This window comes from Lithobates pipiens, unplaced genomic scaffold (assembly GCF_037356315.1).
Source record: "Lithobates pipiens isolate NorthernLeopardFrog02 unplaced genomic scaffold, aLitPip1_a1.2 Scaffold_16, whole genome shotgun sequence".
Classification (NCBI taxonomy): Eukaryota; Metazoa; Chordata; class Amphibia; order Anura; family Ranidae; genus Lithobates; species Lithobates pipiens.
The window spans coordinates 601,387,706-601,415,560 of record NW_027507748.1 but is presented as its reverse complement, the minus strand read 5'-3'; the positions used below and the strand labels follow the sequence as shown (position 1 = coordinate 601,415,560).

The window sequence follows — 27,855 nt, the reverse complement described above, 5'->3', positions numbered from 1 at the left end:
AGTTTCATTAGGAATTAGTGGAGGCATTCTAAGGTATTGACACTTCTGTAGCCCTGGGTCTTTCCTTACAGGGGCAGTAAGGGGTTGGTTGGGGGAGGGGAATGCTTGCATGTTTCATCCTGGGATTGCTTACAGCCTGCAGTAGAGCATGAGCGAACTTGAAAATTGTCCTGAGTGATGAGAAGTGGTGCTAGAGTGTACGGTGGGTTTTTGGTTCTATACGCCGGTGGCGGTATCTTGGGGGGGGGGGGGGGGGGGGGGGGTTTGTTGTTCCATGATTGTTGACTCAGGGGGGTGTAGTAGTAATCAGCCTGGGTATGCCCAATAGGCTGTAAGTTGTTTTACGTTTTATCTGCAAATCAATAAAAAAAAATTAAAAAATAAAAATAAAATCTGTACCAAAATGATGGGAAGAAAAAAGTGTGGAGAAGGCTTGGAACAGCTCATGATTCAAAGCACACAACATCATCTGTAAAACACGGTGGAAGGAGCGCGATGGCATGGGCATGCATGGCTTCCAGTGGCACTGTGTCATTGGTGTTTATTGATGATGTTTAGAGTTATGCGGTCAGCCCAGTTTCATCCAATTGGACGGCACTTCACAGTACAGATGGACAAACACACTTTTGAAGGAAAATAAGTGGAATATTCTGCAATGGTCGAGTTAATTACGTGATATCAAACCAAACGGAGAATGCGTTTCACTTGCTGAATGCAAAACTAAAGGCAGAAAGACCCACAAAGAACGAACTGAAGACAGCTGCAGTTAGAGCCTGGCAAAGCACCAGAAAGCCAGTCTTTGGTAATGTCCATGGGTTCCACACTTTAGGCAGTCGTTAGTAAAGGATTCTCAACAAAATATTAAACATTAACATCTTATCTATGATATTTGTCCAATTACACTTGAGGGGGGCTGTAGGAAAGGGAACTTTTGGCTTGGTATCAGCGCTCACTTAAAAAGCCTGCATCTCTGATGGCATGAGGATGCATTAGTGTTTATGGAATTGACAGCTTGTACATCTGGAAAGGCACGATCAGTGATGAAAGCTATTTTAAGGATTCAGAGCAGCATATGCTCTCATCCAGACAATGGGGAAAATTGCTAAAGCATATATATATATATATATATATATATATATATATATATATATATATATATATATTATGTTTGGGGGTTCTAAGTAATTTTCTAGCAAGTACACCTTCATTGCCCTAACCACATCGAGAGCATGAAGGACCACCTCTTTGGGTTGCTTCGGTGTAGGACACAACAATGGTAATACAATGTCCTCATTGATATGAAAAGCCGAAACCACCTTCAGTAGAAAGAATGGTTGCGGATGCAACAACACCTTATCCCTGTGGATGACCAGATAAGGTGACTTGCATGACAAGGCCGCCAATTCCGAAACCCTCCTGGCCGATGTGATGGCCACTAGAAAGACCACCTTCTGTGAAAGGGTCAACAGGGAAATTCTCAAACGGCGGCTTCTGAAGCGCCAACACCAGGTTCAAATCCCATGGGGGCAACGGTGGATGCACTGGAGGGACTACATGTCGAACCCCCTGAACAAAGGTACTCACTAATGAGTGAGACGCCAGGGGTCGCTGAAAAAAAAGACAGCCAGGGCTGAAATTTGCCCCTTAATGGTGCTCAATGTCAATTTCTGGTCTACTCCTTGCTGAAGAAACAGCAGAATCCTGGATATAGAAAAGGAGCACGGGTGCCACCCTTTCTCCTCACACATGGAGATGTAGGCCTACCAGGTACGATGGTATATCCTTCCGTGAAGAAGATTTCTGCGCCCTCAGCATAGTTGGAATCACCGAGACAGACCCTGGTTCCTCAGCACCTGGTTCTCAATAGCCATGCCATTAAAGCCAGCGATGGTAAAGCAGGGTGAAAGATTGGACCTTAAGATAGGAGGTCCTCTTACAGCAGCAGTCGCCAGGGAGCGTCTGCCACCAAACGCATCAGGTCTGCGTACCAGGGCCGCTGAGGCAGCCAGGATTACTGGGATCCCCTCAGCTTCCACTCTGCGAAGCAGACGTGGCAACAGTTTTCGTGAAGGAAAGGCGTAGATCAGCTGGTACTGATCCCACGGAGCCACCAGCGCGTCTGCCCATGGATCTCTTGTCCTGGACACGAATCTCAGCACCTTCCGATTGAGACAGGAGGCCAATAGATCCACATCTGGTGTGCCCCATTTCAGGCACAGCATCCTGAATATCTCTGGATGCAACGCCCATTCTCCTGGGTCCAGCATCTGTCGACTCAGATAGTCCGCCTGACAATTTTCCACACCTGGGATGTAAATGGCTGACAGAGCCGGAACGTGTCGCTCTGCCCACCGAAGTATGGAAGCGAACTCCCGAGCAGCGGCTGAGCTTCTTTTTCCCCCTTGGTGATTTATGTAGGCCACAGCCGTGGCACTGTCTGACTGTATCCTGGTTGGACATCCTTGAAGACATGTCGACAACGTGTGGAGGCACAGCCTGATCGCTCTCAATTCGAGCAGATTGATCGGCAACCTGGATTCGTCCGTCAACCAGAGGCCCTGAGCCGACTGAATCCCCATCACTACACCCCAGCCTGAGAGACTGGCGTCCATAGTGATCACCGTCCATTTCAAAGGAAGGAACGATTTTCCAGACTGAATCACCGGGGACCTCAACCACCAGATCAGAGAGTCCCTGACTGGCTGGCTCACCTGGACCTGTCGATCCAGGGACAACCGAGATTTGTCCCATTTTGGCAAAATCTCCTCCTGCAGGACTGGAGTGTGGAACTGGGCATAAAGGTACTGCCTACCATGAGCCCCAGTACTCGCATGCAAAAACGGAGCGACGACCACTTGCGGTCCATGAGTAGTTTGACCGCAGATCTGAGAGTCTGTAATTTGTCTGAGGGGAGAAAGACCCTCGCTTCCCTGGAGTCCAATAGTAAACCCAGGTACTCCAGACGCTGGGTCGGCACAACCACTGACTTCTTTAGGTTCAACAGCCATCCAAATTCTCGCAGCGTCTGCATGGTGATCACCACATCCTCCTCTAATTCTGAGGTGGAAGATGCTCTAAGGAGGAGATCGTCTAGGTAACCCACGATCGCAATCCCGCGTTGTCGCAGCAACGCCAAAGCTGGAGCCAGTACTTTGGTAAAGATTCGGGGGGCTGATGCCAGGCCAAAGGGAAGAGCCACAAACTGGTAATGGGCTTCCTCGACTGCCAAACGCAGACATTTTTGATGCCGAAGGCATATGGGTATGTGCAGGTATGCATCCTAGATGTCCAAAGACAACAGGGAGTCCCCTTGATGGAGTGCAGTGACTACTGAGCAAACTGATTCCATTCTGAACCTCTGCACTTTCACAAAGTGATTGAGGGCTTATACGTCCAAGATTGGATGTACCCCTTCCTTCTTGGGAACCACAAACAGATTGGAGTATAACCCCTGGAAGTGTTACGATTACGGAACTAGTACAATCACACCCTGATTCAGCAAGTCCCTTACTGCCCCTAGAAGGGCCTCTCGGAGAACCGGGGACGCGGGTATGCTGGAAGGAAAGAATCTGTTTGGCGGCCAAGAGAAAAACTATCTTGTAGCCTGTGGAAATCAGGTCGCAGACCCATTGGTTGGATAACCGGGAGGTCCACTGGGCTGAAAACTCCTGAAGGCAACCCCCACCCGATACGTGGGTGGGGGCAAACCTTCATGCAGTAGCACTTTTGTTCGCAGGCTTGAGGTTCCAGGGACGCTTTTGACCGTCCGTGGACGTCTTGTCGGGCTGGGAACGTTTTGTCGAAGCACCGGGTGGAAACTAAAAAGCTGCTTGTGAGCGGAAAGAGGGCCCTGGCCTGTGGTGTGGCTCCTTAGCCTTTCTGGCCTGTGGGAGTAATGTACTCTTACCACCCGTGGCATTTTTAATAATGTCATCCAACGAAGCTCCAAAGATCCGGTCACCAAGGAAGGGAAGATCTGTCAGGGCTTTTGGGATGCCTGGTCAGCAGACGCCTCAGCACTACAGCTGACACTGAAGCCCTGGATAACAGAGGGAGAGTATTCCAGGGCCGCGTCACAAACGTATTTAAGGCCTTGCACTATTTGGTCTGCTAGTTCCACGCAGACAGGGGAGGCGTTTTGCTCTTCCAATTCGTGGTGCAAAAGTTTTGCCCACTCAGTCAGTGTCTGTGACACCAGTGCAGTTGCCAGGTTGCACGGCTGACCTGACAACCGTAAACAAGGAACGAGCTACTGCCTCGGCCTTCCTGTCTGTTGGATCCTTGAATGCAGGAGTCCCCTCTACCGGGATCGTGATTACTTTATTTAACCTGGATACTGGGGGGTCCACGACCGGAGGAGCCGACCATTTTTTGAGAAGGCTTTCCTCAAAGGGGTAACGCACCACCATGTTTTTGGGGACTGAAAAGTCCTTTGCAGCCGATCCCATTCCCGGTAGATGAACTTGTCAAAATAAGCCAAATACGGGAACACCTTAGGTGAACATGCTGGCTTGCGGGGTCAAAAAGGGACGGATACATCAGCAGAGGGATCCACTGGCTCCTGTATCTTCAGGGTATCACGCACAGCTGTGATAAGTGCTCCAACAAGCGTTTTCTCGCGCCCAGACGGGAAATCCTCCTCACTGTCCGAATGGTCCTGGTCAGCCTCGCCTGATAGGTCAGAGCAGGGGTCACCAGCCGCAGCAGGGCCCGAGTCTGCATCAGAGCTCTCCCAAGAGGACGAGGGTGGGGTTTGGGGGGGGGGGGGGGTAGGGGCCTTTTACGTGCACCTTTCCTTCCATGCACCGCCTCTATTCTAGCAACTAAAGAATTAAGGACTGCCGTCAGGGTGTCCATGGGCACAGTGCTATCCGCAGGTGACCCGGTTGAAATAGCCTGGATTTCAGGGGAAGAAACACCAGTTTCTGAAGCCATGCTGACCCTACCCTGTCTGCCACCTGCAAGGGGACTTAGGACAGTGAAGGTCCCACCCTCCTGCTGCCGCCGCATGGGGGGGAGGGGTACCTAGCGCCAGACTCACCACCCTGGGGCGTTCTGTGAATGTTACTAGACGTGCCTGTAGTCCCTAGGAGGTTACCCAGTTGCAGAGTAAAGAAACTGTGTCGGCAGCAGCTGTATAGAATAGCGGTGAAACGATCTGCAGAGCTTACACCAGCGTTCAGGGAAGAGCCATCCAGCGTCATGTATACACAGTGGACACAGGAAACAGCATGTGAGAGCACATGCAAAGCTGTCACAAGCTGCGGTGAAAAGAGCGCTCGAGCTTCAAAAAAATGGCTGCCAATGCAACTAATAGGAAAATCCTATAGAAAATGGCTGCTGAGGCTCACAAGGAGAACCTGCTTTGTCCACAGTCAAAATGGCTGCCGGACAGTGCCATGAGGTGACAGGAAAAATCACAGAACAGTGCTGCCTGCATTCAGTCAGAACACCTCCACAGACACCATTTGGTGCCCCCCAGACCGGGACCAGGACCAACGCTAGCCGCACAGAGCCCCCTACAGGTGAGAGACCCAGCAAACCCCACAACACACCGCCCGCAGCACATGCAGCCACCCCCCGGAGGGGAGATAGGGACGTGGGAGAGAAGAGAAGGAGGTGAGGTGGCCCCCGAATCGACCTCCCAGGGAATGCCCAGCTGCTCACCCTACCGAAGCAGGGAGAGCCGTACTTACCAGTCCTGAAGAGCTGGGAGACATTCCACCACAGACCCACTCCTGCGCAGTTACAGGGTGGCTGCTGGCCTCGGTATACTGTGATCCAGACATCAGCAGCCCGGGCATATGTATACCCCGAAGCAATCAAGCTCACCGACCACCTCTGGAGCTGAGGTATGTCGTGGCCTGCCGAGCCTTAGCTGCGGCCTGCACACGCTCGATGGCCAGACTGGGGAGACTACAAGGATAACTTAACCAGCCTGTCACCCCAGCCGGTAGTTGATAGAAGATCCCAGGATCGTTCATCTTGCACAAAAAATATCAAACCTGCATCAGAAAAATGGACCAAAGGGCCCGTAGGGTTCCTAGGTCATTCTCCTTCACTAGGCAAAATAAAACGGAGTTCTGCCTGGGAGCAAGGAGGGTTGTTAGCACAGGGTCCGTCCCTCAAGGGGGGACTAAAGTTCTGTGTATTGTGTTACAATTTTTGCCTAGTTCTCCTAATGGCAGGCTAACAAACCCATTTATTTGCAGAGAGGAGCTGTGTCGGAAATCTTCATGGACCACTAAATAACAGATGAACCTTTTTATATTTGTTGTCTTGTAAGTGTAATCATATGTTGTGTCATTAAAACATACATTTTAATACTGTACTCAGATGGCGCTTCCCTTTTTACCCTTCTCCTAAATTCAGTAGTTTGAGGTTGACACGGACCCCAGGTTCAGTAACAATATCATGCTGAACTGCTAAAGTTGTGCCAGGTAACTGAAAGTTTCTTTCGTCAGGGCTGTGCTCAGCCCTTCCTTCTCAAAGCTGACCGCTCAGCTGTCGGCTAATTGCCAGCTCCTATCTTTCCAAAGTGACTCCCCTGTTGATGATATCCTGCTTGTCAGTTCTGCCTACTTAAGCCGTCCAGTCCAGATGATCTCTGCCTTCACCTCGGTCACATCTCTAGAGACGCTCCCCTGTGTTCCTAATAAAGACTTGCTTGGCTGACATTGCTGCTGGCTCTTGATCCTGCTTGCTGTTCTACTACGCTCATCTCTAGCTCCCTGGTGTTTTGGCTTGTCTGACTATCTGTTCTGGTTCCTGAAATCTGGCTATGTTTACCTTTTTTTTTTTTTTTTATTATTATTAACCACTTCGCATCCAGGCCAATTCTGACATTTCTCTCCTACATGTAAAATCCATCATTTTTTTTGTTAGAAAATTACATAGAACCCCCAAACATTATATATGTTTTTTTAGCAAAGACCCTAGAGAATACAATGGCGGTTGTTGCAACTTTTTATCTCGCATGGTATTTGCGCAGCAATTTTTAGAAAGCGTTTTTTTTTCAGAAAAAAACTTTCATGCTTAAAAAAAAAAAAAAAAATAAGTTAGCCCATTTTTTTTGCATAATGTGATAGATGAAGATACGCCGAGTAAATAGATACCCAACATGTCATGCTTCAAAATTGCACGCGCTCGTGGAATGGTGCCAAACTTTGGTATTTAAAAATCCCCATAGGCGACGCTTTAATTTTTTTTTACTGGTTACATGTTTTGCATTACAGAGGAGAGTCTAGTGCTAGAATTATTGCTCTTGCTCTAACGTTTGCGGTGATACCTCACATGCATGGTTTGCACACCGTTTTCATATGTGGGCGGGACTTGCGTATGCGTTTGCTTCTGTGTACAAGCTCACGGGGACAGGTGCACTTTTATTTTTTTAGTTTGACACTTAAAAAAAATTGATTACTTTTATTCCTATTAGAAGGAATGTAAACATCCCTTGTAATAGAAATATGGCACGATCGGACCCATTTACAGTGAGATATGGGGTCAATAAGACCCCATATCTCACCTCTAGGCTGGGAAGCCAAAAAAATTAACAAAAAAAATAAAATAAACGATCCTGGCTTCCTAGCCAAATCGGCACCATTATTTTGAATGCAGAGGCCGGGCGTGACGTCATAACATCGCGCCCGGCCTCCGAACGATCAGAGAGACTCCGGGGACGATCTGGTCTGCCGGAAATCTCTATGGTATTATCCGGGGGGGGGGGGGCGGTGGATCCTGTGATCGACTCACCGATGGAAGTGGTGAGTCGGTAGAAGCACCGGAGGGCGGCGGAAGCGGGGGTATGTCCCCTCCCGCCTGAACGATCAAGTGGCGGAACAGCCGCTATGATCGTTCTTATGGTGCAGGGAATTGCCAGCTGAAAACGCCGATATCTGAATGATGTCTGTGGCCTCAGTCATCATTCAGATATACCCCCGGAAATTCAAGGACGTCCATGGACATACCTTGGGCGGGAAGTGGTTAAACAAGTGTGATTTAACTGTACTTCTGTCTTAGTCTGATTAATGGTTTTTGACAGTAGGTGAAGGCCATGAATTCAGAAGATGAATCCACTTGTTGGTAATTTTTTTTACAGATTGGACAAGCAGGATTGCTGCATGCATAAGTTTGCATGGCGTTACAAACGCTCCAGAGTTGCACGGCTCAGCTGGAATCTCCCACTGTGGCTGCTCTGGTCTCTGTGCAGGCAAGCTCCTCAAGTATTATCTCTATAAGAGGTATGTCTGGTTCCACCCCGCTTCCCCCACTTTGAGATGCTGTTTTGTTATATCTTTGTTTTCTGAGAGAACCTTGGCCTGGGCAAACCCTCTATGGGAGACGCAAAAACCTGTTGTCTTGAGTTGAAGTCGGGTGGCATTAAAACCTCACCCGTTCAGCTGCAATTTTACTGCACCCCCCTATTTCTAGCGCTAAAACACCTGAAAACTGCCTCAGTGTGAAAGGGGTTTATACATCTCTATCAGCGATGTGCACGGGTGTCTTGGCTGCCCGGGACTCTCCCTCCTGATTGGCTGAGGCACAGCAGCGGTGCCATTGGCTCCTGCTGATGTCAAATTCAGTTAGCCAATGAGTAGAAAGAGGTGGGGCCAAACTGTGGCTCCGTGTCTGACTGGACACACTGAGCGGTGGCTCGGGTGCCCTATAGCAAGCTGCTTGCTGTGGGGGCACTCAGCGGGAGGGAGGGGCCAGGCTCCGGTGATTGACACAAGAAGAGGAGGATCAGGGCTGCTTGGTGCAAGACCCCTGCACAGAGCAGATAAGCATGACATGCGTGTTATTTTCCAATGAAAAAGACTTTAGTATCACTTTAATGCATTAAGATAAAAAAAAAAAAAAACTATGTGCAGCAGCCCCTGCTCCCCGTCCCCATACTTACCTGAGCGCCTTCTCCATTCAGCGATGAATACAAGTATCCTGGCCGTTTGGGACTCACCCTCCTGAGACACAGCAGCGGTGCCATTGGCTCCTGCTGCTGTCAAAGTCAGTTAGCCAATAAGGAGAGAGAGTGGGAGGGGCCAGACCACAGCTCTGCATCTGAATGGACACACAGAGCTGTGGCTCGGCTCAGGTGCCCCCATAGCAAGTTGCTTGCTGTGGGGGCACTCGACAGGAGGGAGGGGCCAGGAGTGCTGGCAAGAGATCCGATAAGAGGATGATCTAGTCTGCTCTGTGCAAAACCACTGCACAAAGCAGCTAAGTATAAAAAATTGTATTTATTTAATAACAAAGACTTTAGTATCAATTTAAACATGATAATATGCAACTTACCCGGTCTGGTGTTTCTATATGGGTCACTTTGACTTTGAAGACTGCTTTTGAAGGCGGCAATGGTAACAGCGAATATTGACATAGCACAGGGGTATCCAAGTCACTATAAAGCAGTTCCTAAAAACATATGCACAAAGAGGTATTACAAGGGTTGAAAAGAAGTTGATCATGTAAACTGTATTCTTCTGTCATACCAAGTTACTGGGAAAAAAGGTACAAGTCTCTCAATCACTGTTTCCTCATCCTTATAAGAAATGTAAAGCTACTTTTTTGGACTATATCGAGGGTCACAGGAGTACACATACTTCAGATTGCCTGTGACCCAGAGTCAACTAATAGTGGGCTATTGCCCGCAACAGCTGATGAAGGAGAGTAGCTCCAGGCTCTTGAAGGATCCCAGCCCGTTTGGCAGCTATTTGTGCTTCTCAGTGTGCAGCTGGGAGTCAGAGCTGGTTGCACCGGCCCCCTTTGCAGCCCAGCATTCCAGTGAGTGCTGGACAGTTACTGCTCTCCGCTCAGAATAGAGAACTGAGTAATCAGCGACCATGTGATTGCTCAATTCTTGGTCTTAAGGCTGGGTTCACACATGTGCAGCTGTGGGTTCCAACCTGGGGACTGGTGCGTGTCTGTTCACAGGTTCAGGTGCGAGTCAGGTCCGAAATTGCATCCGAACCAGACCCAAACTGGACCCTTTTTGAATCCAGACCACAGCCACCTCGGACCTGTGTGATCCAGCTCTATTAAGAGCCGGTCACATTTGCCTATCATGTGAATTGGATGCAGGAGAAACCTGCATATGTGTGAACCCAGTCTAAGAGCTGATGTGAAAAAGCTGCAGCATTACACCGATGATGCAACATAGAGGTATTTTTTTATTTTTTTTTAACCCCATACTTAAAGCTTATCAGACAACCCAAAACCCCGTGTCCATTGCTGGATTCTGCTACTCTCCGGAAGGAGAAAATAGGATTTTTTTGTACTCACCGTAAAATCCTTTTCTCTGCAATTCACCGACCGACACAGCTCCTCTCTTAGGCCGCGTACACACGCGGGGACTGTTCGCCCAACTTTGTCCGCTGAACAGTGTTTCAGCGGACAGTCTGCCCGTGTGTGGGCTATCAGCGGACAGTTTCAGCGAACAGTCTGCTGAACAGTTTTTCGGAAATTCCGAAAAACTGTCCGCTGAAACTTGGTTTCAGCGAACAGTCCCCTCGTGTGTAGGCTTGTTCGTCAAACTAAGTTCCGCGCATGCTCAGAAAGGATTTACACGCCGAAAGTTGTAATGCAGTGTATAGGACGTCGTATTTTCCGTCCCGTCATACGTGCCGTTCACGTCATCGCGCACGGTTTCAGCAAACTGTTCGTTCGTCGTGTGTGGGCAAGTCCGTCCATGCTAATTTTGAGCGGACTGTTCGCTGAAACTGTTTGACGGACAAAGTTGAGCGAACAGTCCCCGCGTGTGTACGCGGCCTTAGCCATTGGGTTGTATACCTCACCTCTAGGAGAATACTAGGCAAAAAGTTGTAATACAACACTCAGAACTCTCAGTTCCGCCCAGGGGGTGGTCCCTTAGGTTTCAACCCTTCTGTCTGCCAGCAGACCTCAGTATGTCAACAAGCAGTATAATGTAAATATAAAAGGAGGGGTAGATGCTGTGTCGGTGCAACAATGCATTAACTTAAAGGTACTCTGTTTTTATCAAAAAAACAGAAAAAAATATTGCATATTCAATTGCAAATATACAGCCGCCTGCAAAACTTTGTGGCCAAAACAAGCATCAGCTGATGCACTGACATCTACCTCGTAGAACTTGGTAAACGTGTGGACAGACGACCAGGTCGCCGCCTTACACACCTGAGCTACTGACGCTTGGTGTCGGAAAGGCCCAAGACGTTCCGATAGCCCTCATGGAGTGGGCCGTAACCGGAAAGAGGGGCACCTGCCCCTTTAAGGCATAGGCTTGTACTACAATCTGTCTGACCCACCTGGAAATGGTGGCTGATGAGACAGCTATGCGTTTCTTGGGACCAGCTACCGAAACAAACAGCGAGTCTGACCTCCGAAAGGGAGCAATGGTAGACAAATACACTTTCAGAGCCTGAACCACATCCAGAGTGTGAAGGGCCACCTCCTTAGGGTGTTTTGGCCTAGGACAGAGATATGGTAACACAATGTCCTCATTAATGTGAAAAGCCGAGACCACCTTTGGTAGAAAGGACGGTTGCGAACGCAACACCACCTTATCCTTATGGATAACCAGATAAGGACACTTGCAAGACAAGGCTGCCAGTTCCGAATCCCCCTGGCCGATGTGATGGCCGCTAGAAAGACTACTTTCTGGGAAAGAGTCAACAGGGGAAACTCCCTGATAGTTTCAAGCGGCATTTTGTTGAAGCACCGATAACACCAGGTCCAAACCCCATAGGGGTAACGGTAGACGCACCAGAGGGACTGAATGACGTAATGAGTGAGACTCCAGGGGTCACTGAAAAAAAAAAAAAAAAAGACAGTCAAAGCTGAAATTTGCCACTTAATAGTGCTTAATGCCAATTTCTGGTCTACTCCTTGCTGAAGAAACAGCAGGGTCCTGGATATGGAAAAAGAGCGCGGATGCCAACCTTCTCCTCACACATGGAGATGTAGGCCGTCCAGGTATGATGATATGTCTTCAGAGAAGATGATTTCCATGCTCTCATAATAGTTGGGAACACCAAGTCTGACAGACCCCGGTTCCTCAACCCCTGGCTCTCAATAGCCATGCCGTTAAAACCAGCGATGGTAAAGCCGGATGGAGAATTGGACCTTGAGACAGAAGGTCCTCTTGTATTGACAGTCGTCAGGGAGCGTCTACCACCAGACGCACCAGGTACGCTGAGGCCACCAGTATTACTGGAATACCCTTGGCTTCCACTCTGCGATCAGATGTGGTAGCAACTTCAGTGGAGGAAAGGCATGGATCAGCTGGTACTGATCCCACGGAGCCACCAGTGCGTCTGACGCGTCTGCCCACAGATCTCTTATCCTGGACACGAATCTTGGCACCCCCGATTGAGACGGGAGGCCAGAAGATCCACATCTGATGTGCCCCACCTCAGGCACAGTAACCTGAATATCTCCGGATGCAATGCCCATTCTCCTGGGTCCAGCATCTGGCGACTCAGATAGTCCACCTGCCAGTTCTCCACTCCGGGAATGTAAATGGCCGACAAAACCAGTACATGTCACTCTGCCCACCGAAGTATGTGAGCGACCTCCCTTGCCGTGGCTGAGCTTCTTGTCCCCCCTTGGTAATTGACATGCCACTGCAGTGGCGTTGTCTGACTGGATCCTGTTTGGACGTCCTTGCAGTCTCATTGACCATTTGGAGAGGCACAGCCTGATCCCTCTCAGTTCGAGCAGATCGATCGGCAACTTGGATTCTTTCGTTGACCAGAGGCCCTGCACCGACTGAACCCCCATCACTCCACCCCAGGGCGAAAAGGCTGGCATTCGGTGTGATCACTGTCCACTTTAGAAGTAGGAACGACTTTCCGGCCTGAATCACCAGGGACCTCGGCCACCCGATCAGTGATTCCCTGACTGACTGGCTCACCTGAATCTGACGATCCAGGGACAACTGAAATGTGTCCCATTTTGACAAGATCTCCTCCTGCAGGACTCTGGTGTAGAACTGGGCAAACGGTACTGCCTCCAGGGAGGCCACCATGAGCCCCAGGACTTGCATGCAAAAGCGAAGCGACGACAACCTTTGGTTCATCAGCAGTTTTACCTCGGATCTAAAAGCCTGCAGCTTGTCTGAAGGGAGAAAAACTCCCTCTTCCATGGAGTCTAGCAGCAGGCCTAGGTACTCCAAACGCAAAGCCGGTACAATCAGCGAGTTCTTTAGGATCAACAGCCACCCAAATTCTCGCAGAGTATGCATGGTGATTGCCACATCCTCTAATTCTGAGGCGGAAGATGCTCTCAGGAGGAGATTGTCTAGATATCCCATGATCGTGATCCCGCGTTGCTGTAGCAATGTCAAAACCGGAGCCAAAACCTTGGTAAAGACTTGGGGGGCTGATGCCAGACCAAAAGAGAGAGCCACAAATTGGTAGTGGGCATCCCTGACTGCAAATCGCAGAAACTTCTGCTGCCACAAGCATATGGGTATGTGCAGGTATGCATCCTGGAGATCCACGGATGCCAGGTAGTACCCTTGATGGAGTGCAGCAACTACCGGGCGAACTGAACCCATTCTGAACCTCTGCACTTTAACAAAGTGACAGAGGGCTTTTAGGTCCAAGATTGGACGTATCCCTTCCTTATTGGGAACTACAAACATATTTGAGTAGAAACCATGGAAATGTTCTGATTCAGGAACAATCACCCTGCTACTCAGCAGGTCCCTTACTGCCCCAAGAGGGCCTCCCGGCGAGCCGGGGATACGGGTATGCTGGAAGGGAAGAATCTGTTTGGCGACCAAGAGCGCAACTATCTTGTAGCCTGAGGAAATCAGATCGCAGGCCCATTGGACAAAAACCGAGGGGACCAACGTGCTGCAAACCCCCGAAGGCGACCCCCCACCCGAGACATGGGTGTAGGTAAACCTTCATGCGGTAGCACTTATACTCGCAAGCTTGTTAGGCTTGCGGTTCCTGGGACGTGTTTGTTCATTCGTGGTCATCCTGGGGACGTTATACCGAAGCTCCAGGTGGACGGAAAAGCTGTTAGTGAACGGAAAAAGAGGGCCCTTGCCTACGGCATGGTTCCTTAGCCTTACTGGCCTGTGGGAGTAATGCACTCTTACCACCGGTGGCATGTTTACTAATGCCAACCCAAGATGCCCCAAAGAGCCAGTCGCAAGGGGAAGGGAAGATCCGTCAGGGCTTTATTGGATGCCTGGTCAGCAGACCAGCATTTTATTCAAATCAGGTGCCTCAGCACCACAGCTGACACTGAAACCCTAGATACAGAGGGAGGGTATCCAGGGTCGCATCACAGACATACTTAAGGCCTTGCACTAGTTGGTCTGCTAGTTCTACGCAGACAGGAGAAGCCTGCTGCTCTCCCAATTCGTGGTGCAAAAGGTTTGCCCACTTGATCCGTGTCTGCGACACAAGTACGGATGCCAGTACTGGTCGCACAGTGGACCCCGCAACGGTAAACAAGGAACGAGCTACTGCATTGGCCTTCCTGTCCGTGGGATCCTTAAATGCAGGAGTCCCCACTACCGGGATCATGGTTCCCTATTTAACCTGGATACTGGGGGTCCACGACCGGAGGAACCGACCACTTTTTGAGAAGGCTTCCCTCAAAGGGATAATGCACCGCCACGTATTTGGGGACCCGAAAAGGTCAGTTGCGTGCGACACCATTCCCTGTAAGTGAACTTGTCAAAATAAGTCAGATAGGGGAACACCTTAGGTAAACGTGCTGGCTTGCGGGACCCAAAAGGGACCGTTACATCAGCAGGGAGACCTGCTGGCTCCTGAATTTTCAGGGTATCATGCACAGCTGTGATAAGTGCTCCAACAAGCTTTTTTTCGCGCCCGGACAGGGACTAATCCTGACTGTCCTGGTCAGCGTAATCTGACAACACAGAGCAGGAGGGGGTCACCAGCCTCAGCAGGGCCAGAGTCTGCATCAGGGCTCTTCCCAGAGGACGCAGGGTGGGGGCTGCCTTATTGCACCCGTTTTCCCACGCACCGCCTCCATCTTAGCAACAAACGAATTGAGGACAGCCATCGGGGTGTCCATGGGCACTGCGCAGTCTGCAGGTGACCCAGTTGCAATTGCCTGGATTATGGGGGAAGAAACACTAGTTTCTGAAGTCATGCTGACCCTACCCCGTCTGCCACCCGAAGGGGACTTAGGACAGTCCCACCCTCCCTGCTGCCGCTGACTGAGGGGCTCATTCCCTCCGGACTCACCACCCTGAGTTCTGCACTGTCCACAAGTGGTGCCTGTAGTCCCTGAGTGCTCCCAAGTGCAGAGGAAACCAAAACTGTGTCGGTGGCAGCCGCTGGAATGATCGGTAAATGATCTAGAAATATGCTCAGGCTTCAATAAAATGGCCACCCAGCCTCCAGTACACAGACAGGAAACACAGGGAAAACGGCTGTGAGAGCACATGAGCTATTCTGCTGCTAGAGAACACTGACAACGTGTTCAGGCTTCCAGAAAATGGCCGCTAGTGTCCTGAATAGGAAATCACTCTGAAAATGTCCGCTGAAGCCCAGCAAGCCATGCTGCCCTGCCCACACCCAAAATGGCCGCCATGAGGTGAAAAATACACAGTGCTGCCCCAGACCACAGCAGACCCTCACAGGCACCTCCAGATAACAGAACCACTGCTAGACCAAGGACCACCGCTATCCAGCCAGCCCCCCCATCCAGGTGAGAGCCCTCAGAGATCCCCTGTATGGTTACACACACACCGCTCAGCAGTCACATGCAGCATCCCCCCCGAGGGGGTAGGGAGGGAAGATAGGGACAGGGGAGAGACCCAGTCCTGAAGCGCTGGGAGACATTCCATGGCAGAACTACTCTCTGATCAGTACAGGGTAGACCTGGCCTGGCATACTGTGACGCAGACATCAGTAGCCTGGTCATTTGTATGCCCCGGAGCATAAAAGCTCACTGACGTTGTCGGGAGCTGAGGTTTTGTCATGGCCTGCCGAGCCGTAGCTGCGACCTGCACACGCTTGATGGCCGGACTGGGGAGACTACAATGATAAGTGAACCAGCCTGTCACCCAGCCGGCTGTTGATAGAAGATCACAGGATCACTCATCTTGCGCAAAAAGCAAAAGCTTCTGCAAAAAAAAAAAAAAAACACGGACCTAACCTATGGGCTTGCAGGGTTCATAGGTCTTTCTCCTTCACTAGGAGAAATAAAACTGAGGTCTGCTGGCAGACAGGGGGGTTGATACCTAAGGGACTGCCCCCTGGGCAGAACAGAGTTCTGAGTGTTGTATTTTTTTGCCTAGTATTCTCCTAGAGGTGAGGTATACAAAACAATGGCTAAGAGAGGAGCTGTGTTGGTAGGTGAAATTGAAGCCGAGCTCCAGTTAACAATTCATAAGCAGTTAGGCCTTGTTTGCACTTGCTCAAAATACAGATGCTTAACAAATGTACCTACGGCGTTGTTGAGTGGTTGAGTTTGATGTGCACCAAAAACGCTCCTCAAAAGCCTGACACATGTTTGATGAATGTTAATAGTATGCTAAAACAACACCCAAGATTCTTAGGTTTTATTTTCTGACGGTTGTGAACAAAGCCTAATGCACTGTAAAAGTACTGCAAACACATGCCGACACGTTTATGGTGCCTTAGATTTGAATGGAAGGAGTTAAAATGCTTCAACTCCTTCCAAACTCCACAGTTCATTTTTGAAGCGCAACAATGCAACACGACACAAACACTTAATGTTTTGATGTTTGTAATGACTGTATAGAAATATTGAAAAAAAGAGTGGGTGCAATGGAATAGTCTTTGCGACTGGAGCAGCTTTAAAAAGGATCCAGGGGGGTGTGGCCTGAGGCGAATGAGAACACACTAGCTGAGCTCCTGAACAACGGATCTCCCTATAGCAGCTAACAGCGACCCAAAGCATATCTGAGGGTAACAAAAGTAGCTGGAAGGTAGGGGGAACAATACCCCACAAGTGCAGAAGCATAAGCCGTGGGATAAACACCGCAAATTGGGCAAATTCTGTAGCCCGGCCGAGTCTCTCAGGCATGATAATGGCGCCTGTCCCACCCCACACACACACACACACACACACACACACACACACACACACACTAGCAGGCAAACAGCCCACTCTGAGGAGAAAGGGAGAAGATAGATGCATCCGCAGCAGATTCATCAGGATACAGACTCTTCTCAGTCTGATGTCTCCAGCCCTGTGAGACAGAAAAGAAGGCAGTCTGTGTCAGAGGCACAAGTGAATCTCCCATTGATTGTGACCCTGTACTTCCTAGTCACCCTTATGAGGAAAAACTAGCAGCCTTTCCAACCACAGGCACAGCGGTTTTAGACACAGACAAGAAAGAAATGTTACAGTCACTGAGGGGAGCACTGCAATATGACATGAGAACCTTTATGCAAACATCCAGAAAAGAAACAGACAGTTTAGGAGAAAGAGTGGATTATATGGAGAATAAAATGACAGTTTACTGAGGCACAAACTAGTGGATGATCAATTTGCACTAGAAGAGGAACTTAGTGCCAAAAATTACTAAATAATTACTATACCCCCTTAATATCAAAAATGTGATATATACAATATATATATATATAATATATATAATATATATATATATATATATATATATATATATATATATATATATATATATATATATAGAACGTCTCTATTAGCACCCAAAAAATATAGTTCTTCAAATGCAATGATTATTTCAACAACTCCAGCTATGTCATCTTAATCTTCATTCATCTTCTATCAAAAGATCCATAAGTGTCACCAAAAAAACCAAATCTGTGCCACCGTCACCCAGCAGAATGGCCACTCACCAGACGTCACCAATTGATAAACCTTCGGTTCATTAAACGGATAACCAATCCTCAATGCACTTCTCCAGTTAGCAATTCCTCAATGTCCGTAAATTCATATAAAATCAAATAGAACCAATATAGTGTAAAACCGTTTTCATCTTTAATAGAAAATCATGAGATGCATAATGGACATTAATTGGGACTTTTAACGAAGCTGTGGCCTGGTAAGGTCATGTGCTTCTATCCCACGGGACTTTAAATGAAACTATGGCCTGGTAAGGGAATGCGTTTCCATCCCTATTGTATTCAAAAAAAGGGGGGAACAAGGGGGGCATTGGGACTTTACATGAGGTATGTGGTAGCAAGAGAGTACAAGGTGAACTAATAGGAATTTTATTAATCGTTGCAATTGGATTTACAAGAAATAAATACAATGATAGACAAAGTAATAAACAATACATGATAATGGTAATAGTGATAATAATAGTACAGCATGATAATAACATGAATATTACAAAGTATCATAATAAAACTCCAAAGTTCACCGCAGCAGGATTGAATAAAAGCATATGTAGCATAATGCCTGCAGGACCAAGGTCTTTTTGCATCAATTAGGGTAATGTATAGTAACGTCAGAATCTGAATGTATTCAAAAGAAGCAAGATAATAAGGGGAGCTGAATATTAAGAAAGGGAAAATATAAAAGTGAAGGCTCACCCTTCACTTTTATATTTTCCTTTTCTTCTTAATATTCAGCTCCCCTTATCTTTCTTAATCCTTCACTCTCTTCACATCTTGCAAATCTCCTAATGGTTCTAATTTTTCACTCTCTATAGAAGTGCCTCGTGGTGACTCCATGCCTGCTTGTGCTGCGGCTTTTTGTGGCAACCTCCATTGAGTTACCCACCACGGCTCCCGGTTGGGGGTGTATATCGGACGGCTTGCGGCACCCACCTACTAGACCATCAGTGCACTCACCTAAGTGAGTAAGCATGTATTAGGTGTGGGTGACTTGTTTACCCCACCCTTTTTCATGCGTTTTTATTATTATTTTTAATTTACCTTACTTCTGAATATCATATTACTCTTTATTATAGATTGAACACGTGCTCTGCTCCTGATGAGTGGTATAAAGGCCACGAAACGTGCGTAGAGCTATCATATGCCGTGCTTCTTTTGAATACATTCAGATTCTGACGTTACTATACATTACCCTAATTGATGCAAAAAGACCTTGGTCCTGCAGGCATTATGCTACATATGCTTTTATTCAATCCTGCTGCGGTGAACTTTGGAGTTTTATTATGATACTTTGTGATATTCATGTTATTATCATGCTGTACTATTATTATCACTATTACCATTATCATGTATTGTTTATTACTTTGTCTATCATTGTATTTATTTCTTGTAAATCCAATTGCAACGATTAATAAAATTCCTATTAGTTCACCTTGTACTCTCTTGCTACCACATACCTCATGTAAAGCCCCAATGTCCCCCTTGTTCCCCCCTTTTTTTGAATTTAATAGAAAATTAATAACAACATATTGCACTCACATTCCAATGTGTCTATCAGCCGACACCAAGCTTTTCCAGCAATGAGAAAACCGCATAGGATAGGGCAAGCCAACGATATTCCACAGGTGGTGATCTACTCCTTCCACTAAACCCACCTGTTTCTGGCTGTTTCAAAGATAATATGTCTCCCACAGCTCCTATGCGTTTCGCAGTTAAGCGTCGTCAGGAAGCCAAGATAGCTCACCACCTGTGGAACATCGTTGGCTTTCCCTATCCTATGCAGTTTTCTCATTGCTGGAAAAGCTTGGTGTCGGCTGATAGACACATTGGAATGTGAGTGCAATATGTTTTTATTGATTTTCTATTAAAGATTAAAACTGTTTTATACGGTATCCTTTTATACATAGGAGATAATATGTATATCCTATCACAAGGGGGGACATCAGTGATGAAGGAAAGATTAGAAGATTTTTTTTCTATAAATGCGAATGAATGTGTCTCTACTACAAGTTTATGGTGTGCTCATAAAGCATATGCCAGAGGTTTACTATTCCAGATGGCCTCGAGGGATTATAAGAAAAAAAAAAAAAAAAAAAAACGCAGGCACTGAACAACCTATTAGCTGATATTTCTAAATATGAAAAAGAACACAAGGCTTCCCCTAATCATACTCCCCTTCTACAAAAACGTAATGATAAAAGAAATTAACTCAGAGCGATACTAATCTCTAACCATGCTGATACTTCTCTGAGTGAAGTCGCGTATACTTTAGAGGCCTTTGAAATAGCATCCCATTATAAAATAAATACTAGCAAATGTTACGCCTTGCCAATGCATAGTCCACCAGATCAAGTTAACAATTTGTGTCAGAACTGTATGTATATGTGGGATAAGTCACCTCATATTTAGGTATCCAGCTCACTTATCCCACTAAGAAGCTGTATGAGGTCAATTACACAATTTTGCTAAAACAAATCATTTAAAGACCTCCAATTCATCCAAAAATAATAATTGTCCTGGTTCGGTAGAATATATATCGGCATTCAAGATGCAAACACTACCAAAATTTTATAATACTTCCGATCCCTTCCAACTTCATTACCGGTAATGTTTTTTGGCCACGTCAACTCTAAACTAAATAACGTGATCTGGGAAGGAAAAAAAAAACCTAGGGTTGCATTCTCGATTATGACCTTGACGAAAGAGAAAGGTGGCATGAATCTTCCTGATGTTCGCTTAAACTACTATGCATCATTACTTGATCAGATGAAGCATTGGTTCACTTATTCAAATGATAAGTTAAACATTGAATGTGAATTAGTTAAAGGTAATCTTTGTTCTTTAGCTTTCGCTTATTATCCCTTTCATGACTAAGCCTATTTTTGGCATTTGGTGTTAAAATCCATATTTTTTGCTAGAAAATTACTTGGAACCCCCAAACATTATATATAATTTTTTTAGCAGAGACTCTAGAGAACAAAACGGTGATTGTTGCAATATTTTATGTCACACAGTATTTGCGCAGTGGTGTTTTAAACGCAACTTTTTGGGAAAAGGGACACTTTCATGAATTAAAAAAAAAAACAAACAGTAAAATTAGCGCATTTTTTTTCCATAATGTGAAAGATAAGGTTATGCAGTGTAAATGAATACCAAACATTATAATTGCACGCACTCGTGGAATGACGACAAAGTACGGTACCGAAAAAATCTCAATAGGCGATGCTTTAATTTTTTTTTACGGTTACCAGGTTAGAGTTACAGTGGAGCTCTAGTGCTAGAATTATTGCTCTCGTTCTGACGATCGCGGCGATACCTCACATGTGCGATTTGAACACCATTTACATATGCGGGCGCGACTTCCGTATTCGTTTTCTTTGCTTTGCGAGCTCTTTATGGAGGGATCGGGGGTCTAAAAGACCCCCGACCCCTCCTTTACACTTCAATGTATTCAGATCGCCAAAAACGGGGATTCTGAATACTGTATATTTTTTTAAAACCAGCGCCATTAGCAGCCGAGTAAACGGGAAGTGACGTCATGATGTCGCTTCCGTGTTTACTATTAGGAGACTGGAATGAAGCCGATTAAGGCTTTGTTCCAGTTCCTCCCCAGCAGCCAGAGGCATCGGACTGTGAATCGCTGCTCCCGATTGAACGAGAGCACCGGTAACAGTGGCGGGAGGTAGAGTCCCCTCCCGCATAACAGCCGAGCGGGTTTTAGCCGCTTCGGTTGTTATGGCTGGATAGCCATTCGCCCGCTGTAAAAAACTGTACCGGGATGATGCCTGCATGTGCGGGCATCATCCCGGTATACCCCCTGGAAGCAGAGTACGCACATCTGCGTACGCTCGGCGGGAAGGAGTTATCTACTCTCTTCAGTGAATATACCTAATTACCTAACACTTAAAGCTACATTAACAGCCTGGAAGTTTATTTTAACCACTTGCTTACTGGGCACTTAAACACCCTTCCTGCCCAGACCAATTTTCAGCTTTCAGTGCTCTCACACTTTGAATGACAATTACTCAGTCATGCAACACTGTACCCAAATGAATTTTTTGTCCCTTTTTTCCCACAAATAGAGCTTTCTTTTGGTGGTATTTGATCACCTCTGGGGGTTTTTTTTTTTGCGCTATAAATGAAAAAAAGACAGAAAATTTGGAAAAAAAAAACGCATATTTCTTTGTTTCTGTGACAGAATTATGCAAATTATAAATTTTTCTTCATAAATTTTGGCCACAATTTATACTGCTATATATCTTTGGTAAAAATAACCCAAATTAGTGGATATTATTTGGTCTTTGTGAAAGTTAGAGAGTCTAAAAGCTGTGGTGCGAATCGCACAAAATTGATCACATCTGATGTACTGGTGGCCTATCTCGCTTCTTGTGACCCGGACAAGTCAGGAAAGTACAAATACCCCCCAAATGACCCCTTATTGGAAAGTAGACATTCCAATGTATTTAAATAAGAGGCATAGTGAGCTTTTTGATGTTGTCATTTTTTTCCCACAATTCTTTGTAAAATTAAGATTTTTCATTTTTTTTTCTCCACAAAATTGTCATTGTAATAGGTTATTTCTCTCACGTGGCATGTGTATACCGCAAATGACACCCCCCAAAAAATTCTGCTACTCCTCCTGAGTATTACAATACCACATGTGTGGGACTTTTTCACAGCCTGGCCACATAGAGAGGCCCAACATGCAGGGAGCGCCATCGTGTGTTCTAGGAACATAAATTACACATCTAACTTGTTGACTATTTATTACACTTTCGAAGCACCAGGACAATGACACGTGACACTGATGACAGATGGCACTGATACGTGGCAATGATGACAGATGGCACTAATATGTGGCACTGATGACAGATGGCACTAATATGTGGCACTGATGACACGTGGCACTAATACGTGGCACTGAAGACACGTGGCACTAATACGTGCCACCGACAGATGGCACTAATACCTGGCACCGATGATGCGTGACACTGATGACAGATGGCACTGATAAGTGGCATTGATGACACGTGACACTGACAACAGATGGCACGTGACACTGACAGGTGGCACTGATGACAAATGGCACTGATATGTGGCACTGATGACAAATGGCACTTATACGTGGCACTGATGACAGATGGCACTTATACGTGGCACTGATGACAGATGGCACTGGGGCAGGTGGCACTGGGGTGGATGGCACTGGGGGCAGGTAGCACTGGGGTGGATGGCACTGGGGGCAGGTAGCACTGGGGTGGATGGCACTGGGGGCAGGTAGCACTGGGGTGGATGGCACTGGGGGCAGGTAGCACTGGGGTGGATGGCACTGGGGGCAGGTAACACTGGGGTGGATGGCACTGGAGCGGATGGCACTGCTGGGGGAGGATGGCACTGCTGGGGGAGGATGGTACTTTATTTTTTTTAAATCAACTCCAGGCAGAACGGCTGCCGCTGCAGCCGTTCATCTCTCTCCTCTCACACTGTCTGTGTGAGGAGGGAGAGCGGCGCTGAGAGATGATCTCATGTGTTTACATAGGAGATCATCTCCCATTGGACACGCCGATCACGCTGTAAACGGCCGCTGTGATTGGCCGTTTACAGCGACCTGTGTTTGCCTGTCCCCGGGGGACACGGCGAACAGAGAACTTCCGCGATGTGCGCCCGCGGCGGCGCACATTGCGGAAGTAAACATTAAGGCGTCCAGGGACGGCCTCCCGGACGAACGCGCCTGCTCTACGGCCGTCATTCGGCTATAGGGCGGGCGCGAAGTGGTTAACCAAATTGCAACCTATAAATTACCCAATCCAGATTCCATTACCAATATGAACTATTGAATATTGCAAAGCAAGGCTTAATGTGACCCCCTGGATTAAATAAGGAATACATTTTTTTCATCACCTGCCAGATACTCAAAAGACCCATTTATCAGGTAAATTTAATTCCAAACCACACCTTAAATTTTTAGTTCTAATAGGACCATGGAGATTCCAAAGGTGATCTGGAATTTATTCACGTCTAGTGAAATCAATAATAAAAGAGGCATATCACTATTTTATAAACTCATCTCTTCCTTTCCCCCAAATACCAAGACTTCCAATATGCTTAAATGGGAGATTGATCTTTCCCAATCATTTACATGGGAAACATGGTACAAAGCCATAAGAATTAATAACTCAGCATCCTCCTTGCATGGAACACTGGGAAAACTCCAAAAAATACTAAATTGTTGGTATTTAACACCATACAGAATGTTCCCATCTTTATCCTCCCTATGTTTGAGATGCAACACCCAAATAGGTAATTTATTACATAAATTATGGGGATGTAAAGCTTTGTCCAGTTTTTGGAAGTCAATTTCCTCATGTATAGCGTCGCTTACAGGAAATCTAATAGCACTCACATCAGCAATGGCCTTATTAGGTCTAAACTTAGATATTTACCCAATCAATTATAGGACTATAGTAGCCAATATTTTATTGGCCACGAGACTCACCATAACCAGATTATGGAAATCCACTTTAGCTCCTAGCCTATCAGTTGTCATAGTAAAAAACTCAATTCTATAGCCAATTTTGAACTAATGCTAGCGCATAAAAATGATGCTATAGCAAAATTTACAAAAGCTTTGATGCATGGACTTTACATCCTAGAGCAGAGATATGCAATTAGCGGACCTCCGGCTGTTGCAAAACTACAAGTCCCACCATGCCTCTGGGTGTCATGCTTGTGGCTGTCAGAGTCTTGCTATGCCTCATGGGAATTTTAGTTTTGCAACAGCTGGATGTCCATTAATTGCATATCCATGTCCTAGAGCTTCAAATTTCCTGAAAAATAACAAACTATTATTCTTCACAATTTATATAGTGCCAACAGTTTACGCAGCGCTTTACAATGTATAGGGGGACAACACAATCACAGTACAGTTCAATACAAAATGTACAGGAGGGCCCTGCTCGTAGAGCTTACATTCTAAAGGGAGGGGGGTGGTGATACAAAAGGTAATAGCTGCAGAGAATGATTTGATGGGGTTGATAGTTGGGCCCCCTGATTTCCAGTTTATTGCAGAGGTTTACATGGCAGTCATAAAATTAAATATAAAATTAAATATATCATATATATATATATATATATATATATATATACACACACACACACATATATATATATATACATACATACACACACACACATATATATATATAGAGAGAGAGCGAGAGCGAGAGAACTACTAAAATTGTGTTTCAGGTAGATCATATAACTAAGACATTGAAATGATATGGTAACTTCCTCTCCTTTTTCCTTCCTTTCCTAATGTTTAGCAACTGACCCTTGTTTACAGAATGTTCCCGTTTGGGGTAAACAAGGATACATTTATTATTCAAGAGTAATACACTATTAGTTGTATTGTATTGTACTGTGAACAAATAATAGATACTGGTAAGGTATTTTGGTCACTTATACAAGTCTTATATACGTGTAGGATGAAATTATTGAACCAAATGTTGATGTATTACTTTATTATATATCTGAAAAACTCAATAAAAATAGTTGAAATAAAAAAGGACCAAGGAATGGAAGGCAGCACTGATAAAAGCAACAGGCTTATTCTCTTGTGTCAAAGTGATGTGCACTACATCAAAAAAGGAAATTGTCTTTTTGAATCTGAAGGAGAAGGCACAGGAGCACATTTCTCCATCTGTAGTCAAATCCCACAAATAAATAGGTGATTTGACTGTACACTTTGGCACCATCAGTGGGTGCACTAGAAACATCCCCAATGCCATCTGGTAGAGTGAAAGCGAGGGCAGCCAGTACCCTGGGACTATCTCTGGCCCTTCCCCTGTGTCTAGAACAAGACATGTTACTTAACCACTTCCCGACCACCGCACGACGATGTACGTCGACAGAATGGCACGGGCAGGCATATTGGCGTACATGTACGTCCCTGCCTTCCCGCGGGTCGGGGGCCCGATCGGGCCCCCGACCGATGCCCGTGGCGGTCGGTATTCGTTCGGGAGCGATCCCGGACGAGGGGACGGCCATTCATTCATGGCCACCCCCTCGCGATTGCTCCCGACGAATGAAAATGCTCCGTGACATCACTTCCTCTCCTGTAATGTAAACACAGGAGAGGAAGTGATGTAATCTCTCCTCCGTGTCGGTATTTTTCGCTCCGACACCGAGGAGAGAGGATCGGTGAGTTGCACCAACACGACACTACACAGTAGAACATGCCAGGCACACTCACACCCCCCCGATCACCCCCCCAATTACCCCTGCCCCCCAGTCACAGTGACACCAATGTCATTTTTTTTTTTTTGCATTGGTGTCATTTGTGACTGTAATAACTGTTAGGGCAGTTAGGGTTAGCCCCCTTTAGTTCTAATGTACCCCCCTAACCCCCCCAATAAAGGTTTAACCCCGTGATCACCCCCCGTCGCCAGTGTCACTAAGGCTGGGTTCACATTGCAGCGGTTTATGAGAACGAATGTGATTCGCACCGCACTGCAGTGCAAATCACATCCGATCTCTGTGCGATTCAAGTTCAGCCATTCGCCGCACCCGCCGCAAATTCGCACGGGACCCTTTTTTTGGTCCGCAGCAGAATCGGATCGCATGGCTGTTCACACCATGCGATCCGAGTTTGCAGATTGCACTGCGATATGCGAACTGATCTGGGGGTGTCATTAACATTTCACTGACACTCCCAGCAGTTCGCATAGGGCAGTGTGAACTGCCGCCGGGAGGCATGCGATGCGGGAACCCGCCGCGGATTCGTGGCGTTCCCGCATCACTCCAGTGTGAACCCAGCCTAATAAGCGATCGTTTTTCTGATCGCTGTATTAGTGTCACAGGTGACGCTAGTTAGGCAGGTAGGTATTTAGGTTCGCCGCAGCTTTTTATAGCGCCAGGGACCCCCATATACTACCGCATAAAGCCCCCTGATTGCCCCCTAGTTAACCCTTTCACCAGTGATCACCATATAACTGTTACAGGTGACGCTGGTTGGTTAGTTATTTTTTTATAGTTTCAGGGCACCCGCCATTTATTACCTAATAAAGGTTTAACCCCCTGATCACCCAGCGGGTGTCATTTGTGACTGTAATAACTGTTAGGGCAGTTAGGGTTAGCCCCCTTTAGTTCTAAGGTACCCCCCCTAACCCCCCCAATAAAGGTTTAACCCCGTGATCACCCCCCGTCGCCAGTGTCACTAAGGCTGGGTTCACATTGCAGCGGTTTATGAGAACGGATGTGATTCGCACCGCACTGCAGTGCAAATCACATCCGATCTCTGTGCGATTCGAGTTCAGCCATACAGATAGTATGGCTGAATTCGTGTCGCACCCGCCGCAAACTCGCACGGGACCCTTTTTTTGGTCCGCAGCAGAATCGGATCGCATGGGTGTTCACACCATGCGATCCGAATTTGCAGATCGCACTGCGATATGCAAACTGATCTGGGGGTGTCATTAACATTTCACTGACACTCCCAGCAGTTCGCATAGGGCAGTGTGAACTGCCGCCGGGAGGCATGCGATGCGGGAACCCGCCGCGCATTCGTGGCGTTCCCACATCGCTCCAGTGTGAACCCAGCCTAATAAGCGATCATTTTTCTGATCGCTGTATTAGTGTCACAGGTGACGCTAGTTAGGCAGGTAGGTATTTAGGTTCGCCGCAGCTTTTTATAGCGCCAGGGACCCCCATATACTACCGCATAAAGCCCCCTGATTGCCCCCTAGTTAACCCTTTCACCAGTGATCACCATATAACTGTTACAGGTGACGCTGGTTGGTTAGTTATTTTTTTATAGTTTCAGGGCACCCGCCATTTATTACCTAGTCTCACTAGTGTACCCCTAAATTTAGGGGTGTCTACTTTCCAAAATGGGGTCATTTGGGGGGGGTTTGTGCCATCTTGGCATTTTATGGCCTTCAAAACTGTAACGCCCTTAGAAAGCCTGAAGGCGGTGCTTGGTTTTCGGGGCCCCGTACGCGGCTAGGCTCCCAAAAAGTCCCACATATGTGGTATCCCCGTACTC

General features: G+C 46.9%; 1 protein-coding gene across 3 annotated transcripts in view; it reads right to left on the bottom strand.

Moving 5' to 3' along the window:
• The window catches only part of RNF17 (ring finger protein 17), an 881,806-nt gene that overhangs the window by 93,821 nt on the left and 760,130 nt on the right, over positions 1-27,855 (bottom strand). For all 3 annotated transcript variants that reach the window (XM_077483977.1, XM_077483979.1, XM_077483978.1), the window contains exon 33: positions 9,292-9,408. In XM_077483977.1, the coding sequence (XP_077340103.1) occupies positions 9,292-9,408 (117 nt within the window). The remainder of the gene's footprint in view (positions 1-9,291; positions 9,409-27,855) is intronic.